Raw genomic sequence first — 27,090 nt, 5'->3', positions numbered from 1 at the left:
GTGGGATAATCAAACCTCAACCCAACTCCCAAAGAACAACATATTACAATCTCTTACATATCTTCCTAAGTTGTGCAATTTTGCCTTGGCCTTGTTGTTCAACAACAATGTACCACATTCTCCACTGCAAATATTGCTAGGGGCTCGGGCATAATTTGGCCATAGTTTAGAAATTTTTTCAGGTCCAAAGAGCATTTTTACTCCAACCTTCAGTACAGGCTGAAGAAGTGTAGGCAGCACAAGCTTTCTTAAAGTTGCCCAACAAATTAATTTTTAGTCCTTGATACGAAGGGAGTTCACAAGGCCTCGAACTGAGAGGTTCTAATCTTGTTCTATTTGGGAGAGAATTTTTAGACTTTGAGTCTGAATAGATACTGTTTGGCTCATCATCTGAAGTGGTAGAATTTGTGTCATGCCTGTAAGATGCAGGTTTTTCTGAGCTGCCACCCATTGTGTTAACTATGTTTTCTAGTTTTGGTTTGGTTTGAGATCAGAACCTAAATTCAACTGGGTAAATTTCTTTCCTTTGTGTGTTGGTACTGGTACTGTGGGTTTCTCCAGTGTAACATTTTCTAATAAATTTGATTTTATTGGTACAATCTGGGGTATCTTTGTTATAGACATTGGCATATGGCAGGCTGAGAAATGGACTCTTGAAATGTGTGGTGGGCATGAGTGGGGCTAAGGCAATGTTTTTAAAAATTAATTATTAGTTTGTTCTTTCTATTAAAAATGTTTTCTATTAAAAATTTTAAATAAGAGTTCCAGCTAACATTATTGCAATCAGCATACAAATTAGTGTTTCCTTTAGAGTGTTCATTACATTGTTATTAAACAGGCCAGGAAATGATTAGACATTTGCTCCCTAGTGGGATTAGGGCCTTCATCAATGAAGGGATCATTGCCTTGATCTCCGGGATCATTAATGAACTAGCCAAAATAATGTCACTCACCTATTTTAGGCAGCAACTTTCAAAAGCTACCTCCGACCAGAAACTGAGCAGACACTACTCTGACAAGAAAGAGTTTTTCTGGAGACCAGTTTAATGGGGGAACAGGCAGAGTAGGAAAACCAGAAAGCCAGGAGCCTTACAGCCAACCCCAGGGAAGAGAGAGGGAAAGAGATAGAACTGAGGTTGTGGATGAGGTAAAGATTCAATGAAACAGAGGACCATAAAGGAGAGGAAAAAGACACGAGGAACTACAGGGTAGCAAAAACAACTAGCCCAACCAAGAGGTTTTCCAGTGAAGCCATCGGGAAATGCAGCCAGCAGCCAGCAGCCAGGAGAAACCACCAAGAGAAACAACCAGGTGAAAAAGTTGGTCCCACCCTCCAACTGGGGGAGTTTATACACCCCCCAGGCAACTGCCTCTACAGGACAATTACCAGAGGGTCCTTTTAAACATATTTCTCTACATTTAAAGGGAAAGACCCCTTTTATGGCACTGTAACTCAAGACCCAAATATAACCACTTCTCCAGGGTTGTCGATTTTACACAGGTCATATAGTTCTACAAGGGAGCCAAAGAATGCATTGTTACTTGGATGATGTGATGGGGGCAAACCTCTTTGGGAATCAGAGATCAGACACTACACAACCACACCCAGCAGACCTTGGAAGTCTCCAGGAAATTAGGGGATCTATATAGTGCTGGGGTTTAACTGGGAACCTAGATTCCTGACCACTGAATTATCTCACTGTTCATCCCCACCAAAAACATCATTAAGAAATAATTTTATTAGTGGTACTGGAATTATTTTGTACCTACTCCTAGAGCCAATTGTACCCATATCTTCCTAATACCACATTCTGAAAATAACTCAAATGAGTTATTTGTACCATAGAATCAAAGTAGAGGGTTGATTTTGGTTTATTTCTTTGGTTTTGTTTTGTTTTGTTTTTTTAATAAAAATCAATGCCATTGACCACCAGGACACTAGGTGTTACAATCAAAATGTATCATGGTGAAAGAAGATTGAGATTTTGAGGGAAGTTCTACTTAATACTAAATTATTCTGAGGTCAGAAATAACTTCTGGAGAAGTAGGGGCCCACATGAGATGCTGGGGATGGAAGCTGGATAGTCTGTATGCAAGGCAACCCATAGTTATATCATTCTGGCTTCAAAATAAAATATTTCTTGAGAAGAAACATCACTTTGATATCTAATCTAATAAAAAATACAGTTGAATAAATATATCTAGTTTCTATATTTTGTTGGTTTGGAGGGCACATCTGGCTGTCATAAGGTCTTATTCATGGATCCAAATTCAGAGATCACTCCTGGTAGTGCTCAAGGGTCTGGGCAAGGCTAATGCACTACTGGTGGTTATTTCTAGAGAAGATCTGGGATACTCTGAGGAAAAGGTCCAGGTGCATTGGTATTGGTGGAAATAATGGTGAAAATAATTAATAATAATAATAATAATGGTGGTGGGAAAATACAAACACTGTTTGTATTTTCAGGCCTTATAACCAATTTTGAAGATATTCAGAGTTAAGAAGACAAAGGAAATTAATGGGGCGATACTCTGCTGGACAATTTTGTCTTCCATGAACTTTGGCTATTAGACTTTAATCCAGGGGTCTCAAACTTGCGGCCCGCAGGCCGTTTGCGGCCCTCCATACAACATTTTGTGGTCCTGCCCTAGAGGAATCTTTTTTTGTTTTGTTTTGTTTTAGTTGTTTGGGTCACACATCCCAAATGTTCAAGGCTTACCACTGAATTTGCACTCAAGGATCACCCCAACTTTGCCTCCTGCAGCCCCCAGGTAAATTGAGTTTGAGACCCCTGCTTAGTCCTAAGACTGAGTACCATGAAACCCAATGCAAAGAAAGGTCCCAGAGATGGTGATAGAAAGGTACAGGTACTGTGATGGGTACTATGGAGTGCATTATGGCACCACTTAAAGATGCAAACAGTTGGACTCTTGCAAGCCAATTTTACCCTAGTTAAAAAAAAACTTTTTTTCACAAACAGTAAACAAGAACAAATATTTGTCTCTGCCAGCCTGACTCACAGCCAGCTGCCAATACCAAGTGCAATCATAAATTACTCTATGGACTACTGAGTTCATCATTTTTATTTCATACAAAATTATGGAAAAGATAAGAAGAGCCACAGTTCTAAGACAGCAGGGAGTAGCAGGAAAGGGTGAGTTGGACAGTACTTCGCCAATCAAGTGGAATTGGATCATCCACTGCTCAGCTAATGGAAAGAGACAAATGATGAGCACAGTTGTTCTCCTCTGGGCCCCCAAATCTCACATTTAAAATGAGTTTCAAAATACTAATTTTACTCATTCTTTGAGTAAGGTGGCTCAAGTTTTAATCTAGTCAAAACATTCCATTCCCTTGTCATTGCCAACTCCACTCACTGCTCAGAACCAATGAAGTCATAGGACTCCATGTGATTTCTGCTATGACTGTTGTGTACGAGGTGAGTGCATCATAATGGATGTGGCTCTATCAGAAGGGAAGCTCGGAGCTGTACAAGAATGTGCTGGAGGAGTGATGGTACAGCAGCCAAAGGGCCATAAGTCACAGGAGATGTTTGATGACGTATTTTGAGATCCTAGTGCCAACATCTCTGATGAGTTCCAACTTTACAGATACTTCTGCCAAAACATTCTCTTTCTTAAATAGAACATTTGAGTCAGATCTGTTTTATAAGAGAAATAACACTTAATACCCATCTTCTGCCCATTGGCTTTCTATTTTCCAGTGTTGACATGATCAAGTTTGATCAGACTCAAACTATTGGGTTTCTGACTCCAGATTATGCCTCCCAATCAGCCCCAACTTCTATGACTCCCTATGATAATTTGGAAACCCTGGCTGGAAGCAAAACTTTGACCCCAAGATGTGTGGACCTTCCCCAAAGAGGTAGAATGACTATTTTTACCTGCCCCTCTTACCCACCACCATGGGACTTGGTTTCTTAATGCTTCTAGATCAAGATTCAGAGTATGTATCCCGGGGAGCAACAAAAAAAAGGAGCACTGGACACCCATTGGGGGAGTAAAAAAAAATCAGCTTTTCCACCCCCACTCTGCCAACTAGAATAGTAGAGTCAGATAAGAAAGGGCCCATGGAATTGTACCTGATACCCTTGTGGCATAGCCCATGGCCTAGCCAATATTTCTGTTAACTGTTCTCTGTCTATCTGTGAGACTGTGGATACTTTTCCAAGTTTATTCACCCTTGAAGGTGCCCAGTTAACTCTAGCTTTCCCAATAAGTGCAAGGCAAGATCCCTCTCCACTGTACTTTCTTCCAACACCAGGCACTTTCATTCTGTGAATCTAGAACCTAGACCACCAGGTGTCTCATAAAAACTTAAACACCCAGCCTCACCAAGTTTAGCTTCCCCAACATCAACAACAGAGAGACTACATGGATTCCACAGCCTGGAGGAACCCATCCCTCATGAACCTGCAGTGAAAAAACCCGGTCACAATCCCTTAATAAAATCAACCATGGCATTCATAATTCTCTGAGAGCAGGGAAAATTCATGAAGTTCTTGTCAAGTGTGCTTAGCGCTCCATGGAAACCATCCTCCACATACAACCATGTCACTGGGATACCCAAGTCCTCCAGCCTCTTCTTGTATAGCAGAGAGTTATCCCGAAGATAATCATACTCGCAGGTCACGATGAAAGCTTCAGGCATCTGAGACATCACTTCATCCTCTACCACCAGTGGGCACATGATGCCATCTAGCAGGAGGTGGGTCTCATGATAGGCATTCTCATTCAGAGGTGCCACTGGTTTGGGGCGGTAACCCTTTTTTTTGAATCTCTCAGGAATGTTCTCATGGCCCAACCACTTTCTGTATTTCTCATGTATTTCAGGGGGCAGATTAGCACCTGTTATTATGTCTCTTTCCCAGGAGGGATCAATACTCAAGTAGGTCATAAGACAATAGATGGCAAAATTCCTAGGCAGAAATGGAACGTTGTTCTGCTGATTGGAAGGCGACTGGAAATCAAGGCCATGGAGAGCAGGGTAGATAGCCATCTGGGCACGAATCTTCGGAAGGTGAGGATACATCAAAAGCTTTTGACACATCAAGACGGCCATTCCCCCTCCCATGCTATCACCGCAGACCACCACGCGAGCTGGATCCACTTCGAATGCACTCAGGGACTTCAGGAAATGAATGGTGGCTGCCATGCTATCATTGGCCGCTACTGGAAATTTATACTTGGGCATCTTGCGGTATCTACAAAGGAAACCAGGAGAACTCTTTATCCTCTTCACCCTATCAGAGCGCCCCCCCCCCAAACACTTGTACCCAATTTCTGTGAGCCTCAATTTCCTTCATAACTTTCTTTTGGAATCTGTACAGGTGGCATAAAGGGGACAGGGCTGAAATAAGGTGAATGAATGTGAATGCTTGGCACAGAGACTTGGTTTATGCTAACTGCTCTTCTTAGTGTCCCAGTGCTCCATGAGGGAATAATGATGGCCAATGAATACTGCCAGCCACCTTGAGCCAACAGTGAGATCTCATGATACAGCCCCAAATTTCACAACTTGTTCAGAAATTTTAGAACTGACACCTGTAAGAGGGTTCTTTGATGAACTTGATTTGCCTATATTTAGATTCCCATCAATTCTGCTTTGGCCATGGGTCATGTGTGGAAACTTATAACCCCATGGACAAGAACTTATCATGGAATGTCCTCTAAAACATCCGAGTCTGCAAGACCTGTCATGTCTAACTGGTGTCCAACTGGTCCCTGAGCTCCAGTCTTAGCTCAGGCCAGCCTGGTATCCACTGGGCCTTCCCTTTGACTAAAAGAGTCTAGGACAAAGGTCTAAGGGAAAACGTTACTTCTTTTCATAGTGCTGACGAATAAAACCTCAAGAAAGTCAAGACTTTCTAGGACTGGAGCCATATTAAAGCAGGTAGAGTGCTTTCCTTGCACACTGCTGACCAGGGTTAGATCCACAGCATCCCATATGGTCCCTAAAGTCTGCCTGAAATAATCCCTAAGAACAGGGCCAGGAATAAGCCCTGGTGGCTGTCAAGTTTTGCCCAAAAACAAAAAGTAAAAGAAAACCAAAAATGATTCTGGAAGCCAGAAGATACCTGCCTGGCTTAATAGTGTTGCCCCTTCTAGACTACTGTAACCTAGAATTCTCCTAGCCCCATATCTCACACTACTTCATATTTCTAAATTAATTTACCACAGGTTACTAGTGCATTCTGAGTCCTCAGTTCAGCACTGCCAGAAGAGTAAAGGGGGTGAGAAACTGTGAGTGTTGCCTGTGCGTGTTTTTCCACTGTCCTGTCTCCTGAACTTCTTGGGAGTGGGCCGAAAAGGGCCCAGAAAAATAGCTCTCCCAGAGGCTCATCCACGGTCCGAAATGCCAAGGAACTGTGTCCGACCATGAAAACCAGCTATCCACAGTATTCTGCAGAAAGGCAGGTCCCCTGTTTGTGACATCAGGCTGGGAAATCTGTGCCTGCCCAGTGATTCCCGACTGTGAGAAACTGTGAGTGCATCTCTCTACAGACTGTCTTCTCTGCTGCGTGCTCAGGCCTAAGATTTGATCCTGTGTGAGGCTTCATCCAAGGTGGGCTCCCCTTCCTTGGAGGTGAGTCGACCCACCCAAAAAGGGTGGAACCAGAGGAGCATGGTTGTGCACATCATTTAACCAATGAATACCACCACAACACGTAGAAAAACCCACAATACAAGTGTGACAATGGGGAAACAATGCAGGCCAGCATCAGAAATAGAGAAATAGAGAATAAAGATGGCAACTCTGATGACCGGAAAATGGCCAACCAACTAGTCAATCTCTCAGATAAGGAGTTTAGAGAAGAAATATGAAAGATGCTCAAAGAAATCAAAGAAACCATGGATTGAGTGAACAGAACACTAATAAGAACCAAGAAAATATGAAGACAGAAATCAGAAAACTCCAAACTGAAATAACAGGTCAAATAACAAAATGGATAAGCTCTGGGACAGGATAACAGAAGCTGAGAATAGAATTAGTGCTGTGGAAGATTAGATCAATAACGACTCTATACAATGGGAGAGATTGGGGAAAAAAACTTAAAGCAAATGAACAGACAATGAAAAATTAGTCAAAGAATGTGAAAAAATAAAAATAGAAGTCTATGATAAGCTCAACAGAAAAAGTTTAAGAATTCAGTTTATTTATTTTCTCTTTTTCAGACAAAACCACACAACTTGAACTAGCTAGCCCTGCCCCCACTCAGAGGGGGAAACAAGGGAGGCATCAAGACCAAACTGATGCAAGACTACTAAGTAGTAGGTTAGATACAGAGGGGACCACATATTCTAGCCGCCCTGGGGGTGAGGGAAGAGGAAATGGGAGGTAGGACAAAAACGGATGGGTAGGGAGGACAATTTGGAGATGGGAATCCCCCCTGATTTTATGTAAATATGTACCTAAAATATTATTGTCAACAATATGTAAGCCACTATGATCAAAATAAAATTATATTAAAAAAAAAGAAAGAAAAAGAAAAAGTTTAAGAATCAATGGAGTCCCAGAGAGCCAGGAAGAAAATTTCCAAGAAGAATCAATGGTCAAGAATATCATTAAAGAGAAACTTCCAGAGCTAAAGAATATATGTGATCAAATCCGGCATGCCTGAAGAGTACCAACCAAAAGAGAACCCAGAAAAAATATCCCAAGATACATCCTAGTCACAATGATGAATCCCACAGGTAAAGACAGAATTCTGAAAGCAGCAAGATCGAAAAGGGAAATTACATTCAAGGGAACATCCTTGAGATTTACAGCAGACCTGTCACCAGAAACACTAAAGGCCAGAAAGCAGTGGTGGGACATAGTGACAAAACTCAATGAAATAAATGCTTCACCTAGAATAATGAATCCAGCAGGTTTGAAGGAAGAATACATGGTTTCACAGACAAACAACAGCTCAGAAACTTCACAGACTCAAAACCAGTCTTAAGGGGCCGGCAAGGTGGCATTAGAGGTAAGGTGCCTGCCCTTGCAAGCTCTAGCCAAGGAAGGACCGAGGTTCAATCCCCCGGCATCCCATATGGTCCCCCCAAGCCAGGGGCAATTTCTGAGTGCTTAGCCAGGAGTAACCCCTGAGCATCAAACGGGTGTGGCCGGAAAAAAAAAAAAACAGTCTTTTTTTTTTTTTTTTTTTTTTTTTTGGTTTTTGGTTTTTGGGCCACTCCCAGTAACGCTCAGGGGTTACTCCTGGCTATGCGCTCAGAAGTCGCTCCTGGCTTGGGGGACCATATGGGACACCGGGGGATCGAACCGCGGTCCATCCTAGGCTAGCGCAGGCAAGGCAGGCACCTTACCTCTTGCGCCACCGCCCGGCCCCAAAAAAAAAACAGTCTTAAGAGAAAAACTGAAAGACCTAATTTAACACAAGACTGACCAAAAGATACATCAAACTTTGATATAAAAATGGCCCTAAATCCCAGGACAGTTCTTTCTCTCAATGTCAATGGACTAAATGCACCAGTTAAGAGACACAGAGTCGGGGCAGCAAGGTGGTGCGAAAGGTAAGGTGTCTGCCTTGCAAGTGCTAGCCAAGGAAGGACTGCGGTTCGATCCCCAGCGTCCCATATGGTCCCCACAAGCCAGGGGCAATTCCTGAGCACTTAGCCAGGAGTAACCCCTGAGCATCAAACGGGTGTGGTTTGAAAAAAGAGAGAGAGAGAGAGAGAGAGATGGTGGCTAAATGGATCAAAAAACTCAATCCAACCTTCTGCTATCTACAAGAAACGCACCTGAATAGTCAGAACAAACATAGACTCAAAATTAAAGGCTGGAGGAAAATTATCCAAGCAAACAACACCAATAAAAAAGCTGGAGTGGCCATACTAATATCAGATGATGCAAACTTTATACTCAGGAAAGTTGTAAGGGACAAAGATGGACATTTTTGTATTAATCAAGGGATATGTACAGCAGAAAGAAATCACTCTCCTAAATATATATGCACCAAATGAAGGTCCAGCAAAATATTTAATACAATTGTTGACAAATCTGAAAAATAATATCAATAACAATACAATAATTGTGGGGGACCTCAACATGGCTTTGTCAACACTGAATAGGTCAACCAGACTGAAACCCAACAAGAATATACTAGACCTGAGAAGAGAAATGGAAGAAAGAGCCCTAGTAGATATATACAGGACACTCCACCCCAGAAACTTGGATACACATTTTTCTCCAATGTACATAGGCCATTCTCCAGGATAGACTATATGCTGGCACATAAAACATATCTCCATAATATCAAGAGGATAGAAATTTTGCAGGCTACCTTCACTGACCACAAGGTTCTAAAATTATATGTGAATTCCAAAGGTACACAGAAGAAAAACTTTAACACCTGGAAGTTAAGCAGCCTCATATTGAATAACCAGTGGGTCCGAGATGAAATCAAAGAAGAAATCAAAACTTTCCTGGAAACATATGATAATAAAGACACAAACTATCAGAACTTATGGGACACAGAAAAAGCAGTACTGAGAGGAAAATTGATAGCTTTGCAAGCACACATCAGGAAGGAAGAAGGGGCCTACCTGAATAGCTTAATGATGCAACATAGAATTAGAAAGTGCTCAACAAAAGGACCCAAAAATAGGGAGAAAGAAGGAAATAACAAAGCTGAGAACAGAAATCAACAAAGTGGAAATCCAAAAAACAATCTGAAAGATCAATGAAAGCATAAGTTGGTTCTTCAAAAAAATAAACTAGATTGATAGACCCTTAGCAAAACTAACAAAGAAAAAGAGAGAAAAAAAACTTAATAACTCGTATTAGAAATGAAAAAGGGGAGATATTGCAAAGATTCAAAGGGTAATCAGAAACTACTTTGAGAAACTCTATGCCACTAAATATGAGAACCTGGAAGAAATGGATAAATTCTTGGACTCTTATAACCTCCCATGGTTGAATAAAAAGGATGTAGCATATCTAAACAACCCCATCACTATTGATGAAATTAAAACGGTAATCAAATGTCTGCCCAAAAACAAAATTCCAGGCCCAGATGGATTCACTAATGAATTCTTTCAAACCTTCCAAGAGGAACTACTACTACTAATCCTGGCAAGATTCTTCCATGAAATCAAAAAAACGGGAACACTTCTAAATAGCTTTTATAAAGCCAACATCACCTTGATACCTAAACCAGACAGAGATGCTACCAAAAAAGAAAGTTACACACAAAAATCAATGGCCTTTCTATACACCAATAATAAAAGGGAAGAAATGGACATTAAGAAAACAACCCCATTCACATTAGTGCCACACAAACTCAAATATCTTGGAGTCAACTTGACTAAAGATGTGAAGGACCTATACAAAGAAAACTATAAAACTGCTCCAAGAAATAAGAGAGGACACACAGAAATGGAAACACATACCCTGCTCATGGATTGTCAGGATTAGCATCATTAAAATGGCAATACTCCCCAAAGCATTGTACAGATTTAATGCGACCCCTCTAAAGGTACCCAGGACATTCTTCAAAGAAGTGGATCAGGCATTTTTGAAATTCATTTGGGACATTAAACACCCTCAAATAGCCAAAGCAATTATTGGGAAAAAGAATATGGGAGGCATTTCTTTCCAACTTTAAACTGTATTAAAAAGCAATAGTTATCAAAACAGCATGGTATTGGAATAAAGACAGACCCTCAGATCAGTGGAATAGACTTGAGTACTCAGAGAATGTTCCCCAGACATACAATCATCTAATCTTTGATAAAGGAGCAAGAAGTCCTAAATGGAGCAAAGAAAGCCTCTTCAACAAGTGGTGTTGGCACAACTGGCTAGCCACTTGCAAAAAAACTAACTTAGACCCCCAGTTAACATCATGTACGAAGGTAAAATCTAAATGGATTAAAGACCTTGATATCAGACCCGAAACCATAAGATATATAGAACAACACGTAGGCATAATACTCCAGGACATTGAGACTACAGGCATCTTCAAGGAGGAAACTGCACTCTCCAAGCAAGTGAAAGCAGAGATTAATATATGGGAATATATTAAGCTGAGAAGCTTCTGCACCTCAAAGGAAATAGTGCTCAGGATACAAGAGCCACCCACTGAGTGGAAGAAACTATTCACCCAATACCCATTAGATAAGGGGCTAATATACAAAATATATAGGGCACTAACAGAACTCTAGAAGAAAAAAAAAGCATCTAATCATATCAAAAATGGGGAGAAGAAATGGACAGACACTTTGATAAAGAAGAAATACAAATGGCCAAAAGGCACATGAAAAAATGCTCCACAACACTATGCTCCACATCACTAATCATCAGGGAGATGCACATCAAAACAACTACGAGGTACCACTTCACACCACAGAGATTGGCACGCATCACAAAGAATGAGAACAAGCAGTGCTGGCGGGGATGCGGTGAGACAGGAACTATTATCCAGTGCTGGTGGGAATGCTGCTTAGTTCAACCTTTCTGGTGAGCGATATGGAGATTCCTCCAAAAACTGGAAATTGAGCTCCCATATGATCCAGCTATACCACTCCTAGGAATATACCCTAGGAATACAAAAATACAATACAAAAACCCCCTCCTTAACCTATATTTATTGCAGCACTATTTACCATAGCAAGACTCTGGAAACAACCAAGATGCCCTTCAACAGATAAATGGCTAAAGAAACTGTGGTACATATACACAATGGAAATTATGCAGCCATCAGGAGAGATGAAGTTATGAAATTTTCCTATACAAGGATGTACAAGGAATCTATTATGCTGATTGAAATAAGTCAGAGAGAAAGAGAAAGACAGAGAATGGTCTCACTCATCTATGGGTTTTAAGAAAAATGAAAGACAGATGGGAATACATTAAACTGAGAAGCTTCTGCACCTCAAAAGAAATAGTGCCCAGGATACAAGAGTCACCCACCAAGTGGAAGAAACTATTCACCCAACACGCATCAGATAAGGGGCTAATATCCAAAATATACAGGGCACTGACAAAACTTTACAAGAAAAAACATCTAATCCCATCAAAAAATGAGAAGAAGTGAACAGACACTTTGATAAAAAAAAAGAAATACAAATGGCCAAAAGGCATATGAAAAGTGCTCCTCGTCACTAATCATCAGGGAGATGCAAATCAATACAATGATGAGATTCCACCTCACACCACAGAGATTGGTGCACATCACAAAGAATGAGAACAATCAGTGCTGGTGGGGATGTGGAGAGAAAGGAATTCTTATCCACCGCTGGTGGGAATGCTGTCTAGTCCAACCTCTATGGAAAGCGATATGGAGATTCCTCCAAAATCTGGAAATTGAGCTCCCATTCGACCCAGCTATTCCACTCCTAGGGATATACCCTAAGAACACAAGAATACAATACAAAAACCCCTTCTTCACACCTATATTTATTGCAGCACTATTCACAATAGCCAGGCTCTGGAAACAACCAAGATGCCCTTCAACAGACGAATGGCTAAAGAAACAGTGGTACATATACACAATGGAATATTATGTAGCTGTCAGGAGAGATGAAGTCATGAAATCTATCATGCTGAGTGAAATAAGTCAGAGGGAGAGAGAGAGATGCAGAATAGTCTCACTCATCTATGGGGTTTAAGAAAAATAAAAGTTATTTTTGCAACAATCCTCAGAGACAATGAGAGGAGGGCTGGAACTTCCAGCTCACTTCGTGAAGCTAAGCACAAAGAGTGGTGAGTACAGCTATAGAAATAACTACACAGAGAACTACCATAATCATGTGAATGAATGAGGGAACTGGAAAGCCTGTCTGAAGTACAGGTGGGGATGGGGTGAAATGGAGGGAGATTTGGGACATTAGTGGTAGGAATGTTGCACTGGTGAAGGGGGTGTTCTTTACATGACTGAAACCTGGTCACAATCATTTATGTAATCAAGATGTTTAAATAAAGAGAAAAATAATAAAAGAAGAAAAACAAAAAAATTAAAAAAGGAAAAAAAAGAAAAAGAAAAGACATTTCTCAACAATTTTCAGAGACAAAAGAGGAGAGGGCTGGACATTACAGCTGACCTCATGAAGCTCACCACAAAGAGTGATGAGTTTAGTTAGAGAAACTATCCTAACAATGAGAATATATGAGGGAAATAGAAAGCCTGTCTAGAGTATAGGTGGGGGCGGGGAGGGGAGGAGAGATATTTGGGTCATTGGTGATGGGGGGGGGGTGTCATCTTATGTGACTGAAACCCAACCACAATCATGTTTGTAACCAAGGTGTTTAAATAAAAAATATTAATTAAAAAAAAAAGAAGAGTAAAGGGGCCAGACTGATAAGACAGCAGGTAGGGCATTTTCCTTGCATGCAGCTTTTCTGGGGTCAATCCCTGTCATCCTATATAGTCCCCTAAGCATCACCACGAGTGAATCCTGAGCACAGAGCCAGAAATAAGCCCTGAGTACCACTGAGTGGCCCAAAAGCCAAAAAAAAATTATTTTTAAATGACCAAAACCACCTATAGACTCCACAAAGTTAACAAACACTCCCCCCTGCACATGGTTAAGAGCCATGAACTGACATCCTAGGAAGTGCAGGACTACAGAGACCAGGTTTTCACCTGTTCTGGCAGTACCAATCTGATAACTAGGGTTGGGCCTTTCTAGTGTGGGGTTCTGGCCGCCACAACCCTCACCCCATGTATCTCAAACCCTACAGGTTCTGGGTGTGTGCAGCTGAGGGACTTTTCCTGGATGGTTAGGAGGCAGGGCAGCCCTGCACAGCCTGAGTACCACAGACTCTGCAGAGAGAGGGGTGCTAGAACAAAATGTGGAGGTGTTTTCTGTGTATCCCCCAAAGGCTTGGCTGTGAAACTCTGCACTTGCTCTGTTGGACCAAGACTACACCCTTCCAGACTGACTTTACTGAGGGATGCACAAGCCTGCTTCTGCTTCTGTTGAATGCAGCAGGTTGACAGAGTCCCCCTCTCCCCTCCCCTCCACACTGACTTCTCCCTAGCCCTTCCCCTCCCAGGTGTCCCATTTCTACTCCCCACCTATCCATCATCCACATCACAGCCTGACTTTTCCTCTGTCCCTCTTCCCCTTTACTCACCCAACAGATAGGACCACTGAGTCACTCTCCTTGCACAAAGTAAGGCAGATGTCATGGTGGGTTCCTAGAAAACAAACCATTTGGGACATGCTCGAGAAAGGCTGTTGTGCTGCCCCTGCTGGCTGGCCACCACAGCCAGCACCAGCTAGGTTCTCAGATCTGCTGAGCACCTCCCTATTTTCTCTGCATTGTTGATGAGGGACTTTCTGGAAGCAACACCCCAAGGATTCCACAATTCACATGCTGTATGTCTACATCAATACGTCTATACACATGAATGTTCGTATAAACATGGGCATAGAAGACTCAAATATGTGCATGGCACATACTCCATGCAAACAAACACAGAGGCAGCTCAAAGATCTGGCATGTCTGCTTAGCATGTAGGAGACCTGGGTCAGTCTGGTCTCCTGAGCATTGCTGTGAGGAATCCCCATACACTGTATTTTTTTTTTTTTTTTGGTTTTTGGGCCACACCCGGTAACGCTCAGGGGTTACTCCTGGCTATGCGCTCAGAAGTCGCTCCTGGCTTGGGGGACCATATGGGACGCCGGGGGATCGAACCGCGGTCCATCTCCTAGGCTAGCGCAGGTAAAGCAGGCACCTTACCTCCAGCGCCACCGCCCGGCCCCCCCCATACACTGTATTAATCAAGTTCCAGGCACCACTAGATGTGAGCCCAAATGAAAAATATTTGTACACATATGTCCCATGCACATATTCAGATAAACATGTATCATATATGTTCAGAGAAACATTAGGTGCATACAACTGTTCCATAAATATATTCCACATATATAAACAAAATTTATGCCATACACTTTATTTTATACTACATGTGTCTATGTGATAAATCTACCAACATAAATGTTCTATATTTGCATCTTCTTCTTCCACATATATGCATCCCATATATACACACAGCATTGCATGAAGTCCATATAGAACATACTATCTTGCATGTATGTATATGTGCATATATGAAGGGATCTATAAAATGTACCTAGAGAGTGCATGCATAGACCTTTCTTTTTGTTTCCAGAAAGATATGGAAAGATTCTAAGTGGACTTTGCCACCTGAATTATCTTAGTCCAGACCCTGCCAAGTCTTAATGGAGTCTCTCAGACCCCAGGAGGACAAACCCTCATGGTCATAAGGATCTCACAGTACTATCATGGTGGCGGGGGGCTGCAAGGAAGAGATGTCACTCACTCAGGCTCCCTATCAAGGCCGCTCCTCCGTGGTAGAACAAAATGCCAGTCCGGAGGGTTCTAGAAGAACTCCTGGGTTGGTATAACTTCACAGGGATTGTCCCAAAGCACAGGTCTGTGACCACCACATCTGGATCCTTCTTCAGGGGCAACAGGTCTTGTGCAAAACAGATCAACTTGCTTCTGTAACAGATATTCATCTTCTCCAAAATCTTGCCCTGATGGTGACAGGAAAGGAAACATTGAAGGTCTCCAAGGGGGCTTCTCCTGAGTGACTAGGGCCGCTGCACTCAGTCCCAGTGTACCCCATACAGAGTGACCTATGTGAAACTAGCACAAGCCCTTCCCAAATACTATCCGCACATGCCTTATCCTCCGTCCCTACAAACCAAGCTTCAGACTACCCCACAGAGGGTCCCTCTTCTGGGAGCACCCTTCACCCACACATTGACACTACTCTCCTACTCTCTGGACCTACTCTCTCTCCTTTTCCAGGGAGACCCTCTGGACCATCTTCAGCATTTGGCTGCCAATTTGAAGTGGTGATGACTGTGTTGTGGTTATGATTCTTCAAGGGCTATGTTATCTCTGAGAGATCAAGGGATACAATGTCTATGAGAAAGGGGAACAAAAAGGCTGGAGCAATAGTAAAGAAGGAAGAGCATTCTCCTTGCACATGGTCTGTTGGAGTAACTGGTTCTTATTTTATCAGGATAATTCTTTGCATATGCTTGTCCAACCTGAGCATATAAAGTACCTCTGAATTTGCCACCATGAATTCTCCATCCATGGGGATGGTTATACTCTTCCTAATAAAGACCTTGGGTCAGAGAGATTTCTTCCAGTTTCAGTCCCACAGCTAGCCTGTCTACCCGCCAGTAGGCTTTGCCTGCTTGCAGATAGTTTGTGGTGGAAGTTCCTGAACCTATTTTGTTATCCTAACCTTGTAGATTTTTCCTGTGCTGGTGTTGCTTCCAGACCTATGCTCCCCAATCCTTCTAGAATTGGGGTATAAGGCTTCCACTACACCTGATGCCATAACAAGGATGTCTTCAACTATGGGTGAAATGTTTTCTGGGTGGATTTCATGGTTATTCAGGTGGATAATCTCAGGTTGAATAAAGAATCTAGTTCTTTTTTAGTTTAATGCCTTGGTTTTAGATCAAGGGACTCTTATTCTTTTTCACATATATTGCTATCTTCTTTCTTCCAACAATTAATATAACATATACCAGAGTCATAATTTGCATATTAATTATTCTGGCATTGCTCCAAGTAGGCATTATAATTTCTATGCACTGTGCACTACAGGATGCACAGACCAAGCCTTCCGAAATGTCTCCAACTTTGGAAAATAAAAGCACCTTCCCAGTAGTGACATGTGCTCGAGCCAAAAGCCTTGAGACCAGTAACACACCACCCACCACTGGCACTAGGCCAGAAGAATCACTAATTTCTGAGACTAATATAAATAGTAAATCAAATATGAAAATGAGCCAGCTGCAGCTTCCTCAGATGCTGAGTCCCAAGAGGCTCCCTAGAAATACCCTCCACCCCTCCACCATAACTTATCAGCAAGGTCAGAGATCTGGTTATCCTGATTCCTCCCATCAGGAAGACAACCAACCCCTAACCTACATGAGCATGAACATGGGTTCTTTTGGCTGATCAAGAAGGCCTGACGGAAGTGTTGGAAATAGCACCCAAGGTAGATTTTCATTCCATGCTACCTAACAGTAATATGAAACCAGCACACTCATTGTGATGCCAACATAGACATTAGGGCCAGTGCAAAACCCAAGATCTCAAAAGCCTGACTGCAACAACCACTAAGTAGAACTTCTCCAGTGACCGGGAAAAAGACCTTGGGATTAGACAAATTAGATTTCTTAGAGTCTGTAAATAGTAGGTATTATAAGAAGATGCTCCTTGGTTAAGAACATCCTGCTCTTTTTTTTTCCTTTATATTTATCTAACATTTTTTACTATACCTATGTAAAATACTGCCATCTTTTTATCATTCAGATAGGGATTCTCACCTTTTACAAAGAACTTTGGGACACAATTTACTTGTTTATATGTATGCATTTTCTATTAAATCAATAATGGTGTTGGAGTAACCAGTTCTTCCTTTATTCAGGATAATTCTTCTTTGCATGTGCTTATCCTGCCAAGGTGGAAAGTACCTCTGAATTGACCCCTATCCTTACCTGTTTTCCACACATAGGGATAGACCTACTCTTCCTAATAAAGACCTTGGGTCAGAGATATTTCCTTCCCATTTTGGTTCCTAGCCTGTCTGCCTGCCAGTAGCCTTTGCCTGCTTGCAGGTAGCTTGTATGGAAGTTCCTGAACTTGTTTTATCTTCCTAACATGTGTGGATAATTTCCTGTATCAACATTGTTTCGGAACCTGCATTTCCCAATCCCAGTGAGTAACATTGCATATGGCCCAAAAACAAAAAAATAAGGAAAGAAAGAAAGAAGAAAGAAAGAAAGAAAGAAAGAAAGAAAGAAAGAAAGAAAGAAAGAAAGAAAGAAAGAAAGAAAGAAAGAAAGAAAGAAAGAAAGAGAGAGAGAGAGAGAGAGAGAGAGAGAAAGAAAGAAAGAAAGAAAGAAAGAAAGAAAGAAAGAAAGAAAGAAAGAAAGAAAGAAAGAAAGAAAGAAAGAAAGAAAGAAATAGAGAGAGAGAGAGAAAGAAAGAAAGAAAGAAAGAAAGAAAGAAAGAAAAAGAAAGAAAGAAAGAAAGAAAGAAAGAAAGAAAGAAAGAAAGAAAGAAAGAAAGAGAAAGAAGAAAGAAAGAAAGAAAGAAAGAAAGAAAGAAAGAAAGAAAGAAAGAAAGAAAGAAAGAAAGAAAGAAAGAAAGAAAGAAAGAAAGAAAGAAAGAAAGAAAGAAAGAAGGAAGGAAGGAAGGAAGGAAGGAAGGAAGGAAGGAAGAAAGAAAGAAAGAAAGAAAGAAAGAAAGAAAGAAAGAAAGAAAGAAAGAAAGAAAGAAAGAAAGAAAGAAAGAAAGAAAGAAAGAAAGAAAGAAAGAAAGAAAGAAAGAAAGAAAGAAAGAAAGCAAGCAAGCAAGAAAGCAAGGAAGGAAGGAAGGAAGGAAGGAAGGAAGGAAGGAAGGAAGGAAGGAAGGAAGGAAGGAAGGAAGGAAGGAAGGAAGGAAGGAAGGAAGGAAGGAAGGAAGGAAGGAAGGAAGGAAGGAAGGAAGGAAGGAAGAAAGAGAAAAAGAAAAGTTGGTTCACAGTACTGGGTTGAGGGGAGCCTTTTTATGCTCTTCTTGCTCCTTTAGCATATAAAAATTGTCATAGCTGAGTAAAGGAGGCTCTACCATAAAAGCATTCTCTTTATTAAAAAAAATCTTATTGCTTGGGGCTGGAACAGTGTCACAATGGTAGGGGGTTTGCCTTGCACACATTAACCTGGACAGACCACGGTTCGATCTCCGGAGTCCCATATAGTCCCCCAAGCCAGGAGTGATTTCTGAGCTCATAGCCAGGAATAGGCCCCTGAGCATCATCGGGTGTGACTCAAAAAGAAAAAAAAAAAAAACATCTTATTGCTTTGGTAGGCCACACAGCAGCAGTGCTCAGGGCTTCCTCCTGGCTCTGTTCTCAGACCAATGACCAAAGAGCCCCTATGGTGCCATGAATTGCCCCGTGCAAACAAATCCCACCATTCCGCTCCTGTCTCTTCAGCACATGCTGTCTCTTGCCAGTGGTCTTTCTCAAACCCCTTACTTGATCTCAGTCCACTTAGGTTTTTGGTGTCTCTGCATGATTTTGAGGACCTTAAATAAAATACATTGGTTACAGAAGAATACTATTTTGCTTGTTTTTAAGGTTGAGGTCATTCAAGTCCATGAGATTCTATACACCTGACTTTTTTGACATGTGATCAACCTAGCATGGGCTAGGCACTCTTCCAATGAAAGAAAGGTGAGCCCAAGTTTGTTATTGTTGTTGTTTTGGGCCACATTTGACAATGCTCAGGGGTTACTGCTGACTCTGTATTGTGTATATAAATATTTCAATGGGATTATTATGTTACTGACCCTAACCTGATCAGTGATTGTGCCCTACCCTAGGGTGTGACCTGGCATTCTGCTCCCACCCTAGGGTGGCACCTTATTCTGCTCCCACCATTGGGTGGTACCTGCCCCCACCATTGGGTGGTACCTGATTCTGGGGTATAAAACAAGGGTCTGTGAAAAGCGAAGAGCTTTTATTTCCTGGGGCCTATTCTGGGGCCTTTTGGCTTTGGCCTCTTCTTCGGAAGCCTGTTGGCTTTCTTCCCACCGCATTCATCTCAGAACCTCGGGCTGAACAGTGTAACAGACGCGTGGTCCGAGCTAGAGGAGAAAGGCCTCATCCTCCATCCCTCCATCAGTCAACCCCATCAAGGGCTGACTTGCAACAGCTCTGCACTCGGGAATTACACTGGCAGTTCTCAAATCCTGCTGTGATTCTGACATGGGACAGCCATGTGCAAGGCTACAGCCCTACCTGCTGTGATATCTCTTTGGTTCTGAGCCCAAGCTTTTGATACTATCTGCTATCATTGCTAATAATCTGTCAAGTCCGATTTCCCTAGCCACCACCAACACCAGGATCTGCTTCCACCACATTGCATTGTCACCCCATTATAGTGAAATATAGTGCTTTACCATTAAACAGGACTGAAATCAAGTGGGTTTGTTTTTCTGATTTTTTGTTTGGTTGGTTTGTTTTGGTTTGTTGTTTTTCAGTTCTTTGGGGCTGGTTATTTGTTTGTTTTGGGTTTTGGGCAATGTGGCAATGTTTGGTAACTGTTCTGGGGTTACTACTGGCTCTGCACTCAGACATTACTCCTGGGCCCGGAGAGATAGCACAGCGGAGTTTGCCTTGCAAGCAGCCGATCCAGGACCAAAGGTGGTTGGTTCGAATCCCGGTGTCCCATATGGTCCCCCGTGCCTGCCAGGAGCTATTTCTGAGCAGACAGCCAGGACTAACCCCTGAGCACCACCGGGTGTGACCCAAAAAAAAAAAAAAAAAAAAAGACATTACTCCTGGAAGGCTCTGGGAACCATATGGGATGCCAGGGATTAAACTCAGGTTAGTGGGGTGCAAGGCAAACACCCTACCAGCTGTGTTATCACTCCAGTCGCTGTTTTTCTGATTTTGGAATATGGCTGGCTGTGCTTGGAATAGCCCTGGTACCGTATTTAAGAGTTCCTGCCAGAAGTACTGGAAGAAACACGCAGTGCTGGGCATGGAAACGAGAGCCTCACATATGCAAGGCAAAGACTTTACCATTGAGCTCAGCACTGTCCTACCTGAGGGGAGTTTGTCACCCTCCAAATTCATGGGCTTCTTATACTTTTTTTCACTCTTGGGGTACAGCAAACCAAAATACTCAGGTTTCTGCACCCTAATGTCTGCTTCATTCTCTGCATAGCACTTGATACCCCTTCAAGTAGTCTGAGTATGGAGGGCATAGTTGCTTGTTGGTTATCAAATTTTCTTCCCTGTTAGGAGACACCAAACCCAGAATACAGAGTCCATGGACCACCTTCGGCTTTACCATTGATTGATTTCTAGAGTATCACAGAAGTTACAGATCTCATGTTCCTGGGGGGGGGGAGGAGAGAGCCAACAAAAGAGTAGCATGTCTAAGTCACCTGTCCTCCCCACACACACACACAACCAAAAAATGATCAAAAGGTTTAGCTCATGTTTTCCCACAAAATGCCACTGACTTAAGGCTGTAATTTCCACCATCCCCCCTCTTCTTCAGATGAGGAAACTGAGTCACTCTGTTGGGAACCAGCCTATGAAAAGAGTGTTAAGGTCAGAACAGCTGCAGAAAAGAAGCTTTATCTTGCATGAGCAGAACCTGGAGGAGGGAGATATGATCTCAGGATTCCCCACCAATGAGATTCCTCCCTTCAAGCACAGGGCACCCCGCTCTCCAAGAATAGGAAGCTAAAAGTGGGTGCCCACTTTCCCTCTGCCATCTGTGGACACCTCACCTCGTCTCCACCATTCTCTACCAGACATTGAGTCTCCCAGAGCTCCAAAGCCAAAGACCAGCACTGTCAAATCCATCTACTGTCACTTTTCTCCTCTCTCCTCCTTCCCAAACTGTTTTGTGTTTATTTGATGTCATTCCTGGGCAGGGAGGTAGCAATGAGGTCAGAGATTCCCAAGGCTCTTCCTCTCCTTGGTCTCCCGGAGTGGGGAGTCTGTGAGAAAGCCCCAGGACTCATTCTTAGCATTTAGGAACGTACTAGTCCCCTTAGAGTAACCCCAGAAAAAGATGGAGTGCACAGGAGTCCCCAAGGATGAGGATACAGGTTTGAGCAAATACCCATCAACCTTTGTGGCTGGTCATTGACCCAGAAGCTCTTTCTTGTGCCCATGAAGACTTAGGAGAAGGGGACAAGTCAAAATCAGTGGGATGAGGGGGAACGTCAGAAAGAGCTAATCCCATCTGTTCCTTTTTATTACAATGCTTTTCTGTTATGGGTATTCCTAATACAATGAAGATGAAAATGAACCAACATACACCATAGACTTTTCGATCTTTTTGTAATGAGTGGCAAATTAAACACCTTGCAGGTATACCTTATAATCTTCCAGGACAAACTACTGTTTAACTTGCACATAGGACTCTTAAACCCATTTATTGGGGGGGGGGGGGGAACAAACAAACAAGGAATGCCTCCACTAGATTTTCTATCTGTATCGTTGTTTTCTCTAAATGTTATAAGTCTGCCACAAGGAGAATCCTATACAGCTGCAGAAAACACTTTCAGGAAGGCCTACAAGCTCAAAAGACAATTCACCTATTTGGGTGAAAATTGACAATGATTGTGTAGCATGAAACTTGATCATCAGAGGGAAAAGCTATGCATATATTTCTACAGACAATAGCCCCAAAAGAGAAACTATGGGTTCTACTATGTCTTATTAGAACTGGCCACCTCTTGAAACCCAGAAAGACTATTTAAGTTTTTCATCATTTTAAGAGACCCTTGGAAAAAATCACCTTGCTTCCAAGCTCCGCTGTAATTAAACTTTTCGTACAGTAATTAAAATGTAGTCATTTTTTTTAACAAATAAGATCCCAATGTGTTATTGTCCCCTTCCTATGTTAGATTGATATCAAGAAGTGAAACTCTGACAACCCCGTATCACCCCATGTCAACATGAAGTACCTAGATTACTTCACCCTAATCAATAAAGCTTACACTTCAAGTTAATTATAGGTTTAGATTATTTTTTGTAAAATTTTCAGTAATTCTCTGCACTTTGTTGTAAATAGTTTCTTTCTTGGTGTCTCAAATTTTCTTTATTTCAGGCTATTTTTACATTGCATTCAATTTGCAAAAATATGAATTTAATTCTGGTAAGTGTGATCGTTACTTATACTAAATAAGGTTTCTTTTTCTTTTCTGTCTCCTTGACAATGGAGTGCCAACCCTACCGTAAAGGAACATGCTGCTAACTTCCATCCTATCTTGATGAGCCTCAATCAGCTCCTTAGACTGGGATCCTGAACCTACAAAGAAACCAACCTATATCAGACTGCCTGCGCAGTCTGATGACGTTTTCAGCTGAAGCCCTTTGGCTAAGGAGAACCAACAAATTCCAGGCTGTTCTGCGCAGATTGATGACGCTATTGGCTGCTACCCTTTGGATCTGACCTACCTGAAACTTGATCCCAGTGTGAAGCAATACATGGATATAATTCCTGCCCTCAAAACTTTTTCGATTTATGGTGAAAGGGAGAGATCCTAGATTAATTGCAACATCCATAAAGATGTTAACTGTCATTCTGTGGCAGTTGCAAGGGGTGAGTGGGGAAGGAATGCTGGTTGGTGCTTTGCTGGTGCTGCTGGCCTGACTGCTGCTGCTGCTGCTGTTTCTCCCAGACTCTGGCTGCATGCATTTCCCAGGTGGCTTCGCTGGAAAAACTGTTGGCTGAACTGTCCTGTTGCCCTTCCTGCGTATCCCTTTTCCCTGGTCTTCTATCTGACTGAATTCTTACCCTAGACCCAAATCCCAAAATCCTGCTCTCTGTCTCTCTCTGTCTCTCTCTCTGTCTCTCTCTGTCTCCCTCCCTCCCTCCCTTTTTCTCCCTCCCTCCCTCCCTTTCTCTCTCCCTCCCTCCCTCCCTCTCTCCTCTGGCTTCCCTACCCTGCCTATTCATCCATTAAACCCAGTTTCCAGAAAAACATCTCTTGTCAGAATCATGCCTGCTTTGCCCAGCAGCCTGTCACTCACCCATGTAAATAGCAGTTCAAAGAGACAATGGTAAACCCGAAGCCTGTTGGGATGGCTGATCCCTGCGGGGATTTCGATCAGGAAGAAATGACTGAAGAACACCCACAGTGGAATACCTGCAAAGAATAAACAGGCCACTGAGAGGCCGGCCCAGGGCAGAAGGAGGCCCAGCATGCTGTCTCCACCACTGGTGAGGCTGGGAGGAGGCTGAGGCAGGAATGGGCCATTGAGGATTACAGGTGGGGATAGCCAACCTCCACTTATATCTCCCCATCTTTCAAAAGTCTTGGTCCAGCCCAGATGAGTCACAATCAGGTGAAGACTAGTTCTAGGACTGGTTCTAGGGCCATGAAGAGGAGAGTGTGACCTTTGCAACCTGAACAGCTTTGGGTCAGAGTTTGCATTCTCCTTGTAGCCTGGCCCAGCCCCTCCAAAAGGCCTACGGGGCACTCAAGCCCCTCCAGTACCGCCCTCTCTTCTCATCACCCAAGCCCCGCCTCCCTCTGCCCTGAATTTCTACACTTGCTCTTCCTGGGCCTGCTCAGAAGGCCACAGGACCTTTGCATGTGCTATTCCCAAGTCTCAGCCAGGCTCAATTCTTCCTTCATGCAACTCTCAGCTCTAATGCTGTCATGTTTGAGATGAAAGCCAGCTATCCACCAAGCTTGGCTGCCTCAGCCTCATGGGTTTACCTTGGCTCAAGACAACATCAGAGGACAGGAGGCTTGATCCCTGGAGTCCTAATTGGGGCTGGGGGCTCAGTCCATGAATGAGGGGCAGCAGACAAAGACACTGGGCTCACACGCCTATCTGGGTTAGGTCAAAGGTTGCTGGCAGTTTCACAATCTGACCTCTCAAATCACCAGCACAGTGGAATGAAGAGTGATGTCAGGGCAAGAGTTTTCAGTCTGGAGAAATTCTAATCCCCAAAGAGAATGAGGCAAAGTCTGTAAGTGGGTTGGTTTATAAGAAGAAGAAATGCCAGGGATGTTGCTAACAGCCATCATCTGCTAGCTTCAGCTTCACAGCCCATAGTTAGCAAATTCACTATGTTACAGGTGCTGAGGTTGGAAAAGCTCAGAGATGCTCAGACTAGGTCTGAGACCTCTGCTACCTGAGTCCTGGCTCTACCCAATTTTGGCAAGTTGCTCATGTTTTTGTGAAAAGGGCTGTTTTGCTGACTGAACAGACAGATTTATAGTGGTTTTTAGGCCTGAGATTCATAGTGGGTTTTGCCCCCTGCTCTTTGCTTTGTTGTTGTTGTGGATATTATTGTTGGTGGTGTTGTGATAACCAGGCTCACATACTTGATTCCTGGCCCACACATGTTTCTTTCAGTTTCAGTGTTTGAACTGCCTATTGCACACTTGGAACTCCAGGTTTCTTTGTGGATAACATGCAAAAAATCAGACACTGACTAGTTGGCTCCAGTGTGACAGCTCTTTATTTCATCGTTCATGTCGATACATTTCTACACACTGACTATTCAATGGAATCTTTAGCAGCAGCAGTCACAGAAATCCAACAAGAAACTCTATATCCAATATAGCAAACTGGACATGGTGTCTTGAGTTTATATAAGTTGTGTGTTCCTGGCCCTTCACCATTTCTGTTTATCTAATTGGTTGTACACCAGTCAAGTTGAATATATTCTATATGAATGGTTACAGCTTATATAAATGAGAACTTGGGGAAAACCAATGGGGTCACATATTCAAATCGGGGCATTAGTAGAGGTGCTTATTATCTGCCCCCCCCATTCCTTCTCAATAATTTTGTGCACTGGAGGTCACATACTTTGCCATGAGCCTGACAAACAGCAATGCTACTAGTATGTGTCCCTCAAAACTGGATCCAATTCAGGCTATGTGTGTTTATTTTATTTTTCAGTTTTTTGAAGAAAGGGAATTTTGATTAGGAAATACAGGAGAGGCCAGAGATGGTCTGAGGAGCCCCAGCGAGGTTCTGCCTGCCCGAGGCCACAGCTATGCGGACACCCCAGGGGAGGCAGCAGCACCATGTCAATCAGGAGGCAAACCCTTCAACTGAGGACTTGGGAGATAACAAGGAAGGAGAATACATAAAACTCAAAGTTATTGGATAGGATAGCGGTGAGATTCACTTTAAAGTGAAAATGACCACACATCTCAAGAAACTCAAAGAATCTTACTGTCAAAGACAAAGTTCCAATGAATTCACTCAGGTTTCTCTTTGAAAGTCAGAGAATTGTTGATACACTCCAAAAGAACTGGGAATAGAGGAAGAAGATGTGATTGACGTTTATCAGGAACAAACAAGGGGTCACTCAAGGATTTAGATATTCTTTTATTTTTTTTTCTTTATCCTCAACCCTTTTTTATTTTTAAAAAATAGTTCTTTTGTAATGTGGTGCTCAAAAAATTTGAGAACAAGCACCTAGTTTCTTTAAAACATGTGATATTTTGAATTCTAGTGCCCATTATTCATTATCATTTGTTTTCATTGTGCTGACTTTTGGTGATCAGACCTCAGCCCCTTCACATTGCTCTCCATTTAGAAATGACATGTGCATAAAGTGTCCACCTTTTGCAGGGACTGTGCATTTTCAGACTTGTGATAAATAGGACCGACCAATGGGAGTGTTGTGTCCATAATGACTTTCCTATTGGCCCTGATGTTCTAGCATGTGATCGCTTCATTCCTGGACTATGACTTTCAGTGGGAGATGAAAGTTTTTCAGAACTGAACTGTGGAAAATGACCTTTTATTAACTTGAAGCTACTTTTAAAATCTGAGGGTATGGACCAAAAAAAAAAAAAAAAAGATGAAGATGAAGATCAGATTGAAAACAAAATGACAGTTGTGATGAGAGTCATGACTAACTTCAAAGGTGGCTTCACTGGAGAAAGCATTTTAAGATTAATGAGAAAAAAAAAAGCTTGTCAGAAGATCCCAGAAAAGTTCTTTCATTAGCAGTTAAAGCTATTCATACAGCAGTATATACAACTGAACACTGCTCTTTTTTTATTTTGTTTGTATTTTCTGGCCTGGGAGATGGAATTTAAATGGACATTTTCTGTACTAGCTTCATTAAAATAAACAAATATTTGTAAAAATTGTAAAAAAAAAAAAAAAGAAAATATAGGAGAATGGAGAGTGAAAGAGTGAGAAAGAGTCAAACAAGATTAAAAATTTACATAAACTAAGTGAGGGTGACTGTATGTGTGTTCTAATGGAGGCCATAACACACTGAACCTCAACTTTTTTTTTTTTGGTTTTTTGGGCCACATCTGGTGATGCTCAGGGGTTACTCCTGGCTATGAGCTCAGAAATCGCTCCTGGCGTGGGGGACCATATGGGATGCCAGGGGAATCAATCACGGTTCATCCTAGGCTAGCACTGGCAAGGCAGATGCCTTTCTGCTCCAGCCCTATCAACTATCAACAACTTTTTAACTCTATATTTCAATGTGGCCTTATTAAAAAAGAAAAAGAACTCTTTAAAAATGCAGTCACTATAGCTGCTCTGGGCCTGGTCC

The 27,090-nt window shown here is 42.3% G+C and overlaps 1 protein-coding gene and 1 pseudogene across 1 annotated transcript; one reads left to right on the top strand and one right to left on the bottom strand.

Moving 5' to 3' along the window:
- Positions 1–4,453: 4,453 nt before the first annotated feature.
- On the bottom strand, positions 4,454–25,032 carry LOC126011624 (arylacetamide deacetylase-like 3). The gene is made up of 5 exons (XM_049775445.1): positions 24,992–25,032; positions 23,574–23,769; positions 15,315–15,531; positions 14,102–14,165; positions 4,454–5,225 (listed from the first exon to the last, which is right to left on the bottom strand). Exons 1-5 carry the CDS (start codon positions 25,030–25,032, stop codon positions 4,454–4,456), a joined length of 1,290 nt encoding a protein of 429 aa, XP_049631402.1.
- Positions 25,033–25,560: 528 nt separating this feature from the next.
- Positions 25,561–25,890, top strand: LOC126011623 (small ubiquitin-related modifier 1-like; annotated as a pseudogene).
- The last annotated feature ends 1,200 nt before the right edge of the window (positions 25,891–27,090 follow it).

The sequence above is a fragment of the Suncus etruscus genome, chromosome 6 (assembly GCF_024139225.1).
Source record: "Suncus etruscus isolate mSunEtr1 chromosome 6, mSunEtr1.pri.cur, whole genome shotgun sequence".
NCBI lineage: Eukaryota > Metazoa > Chordata > Mammalia > Eulipotyphla > Soricidae > Suncus > Suncus etruscus.
This window is presented reverse-complemented; position numbering and strand designations above follow the sequence as displayed.

What these genes read in the sequence shown, in the direction of transcription:
- LOC126011624 (XM_049775445.1), bottom strand. Translation starts at nt 25,032, where the DNA reads ATGAACGATGAAATAAAGAGCTGTCACACTGGAGCCAACTA. An exon ending in TGTCACACTGGAGCCAACTA is followed by an intron (nt 23,770 to 24,991) that starts GTCAGTGTCTGA and finishes GCCTCCTCCCAG; the next exon opens with CCTCACCAGTGGTGGAGACA. An exon ending in TCAGTGGTCCTATCTGTTGG is followed by an intron (nt 5,226 to 14,101) that starts GTGAGTAAAGGG and finishes TTTCCTTTGTAG; the next exon opens with ATACCGCAAGATGCCCAAGT.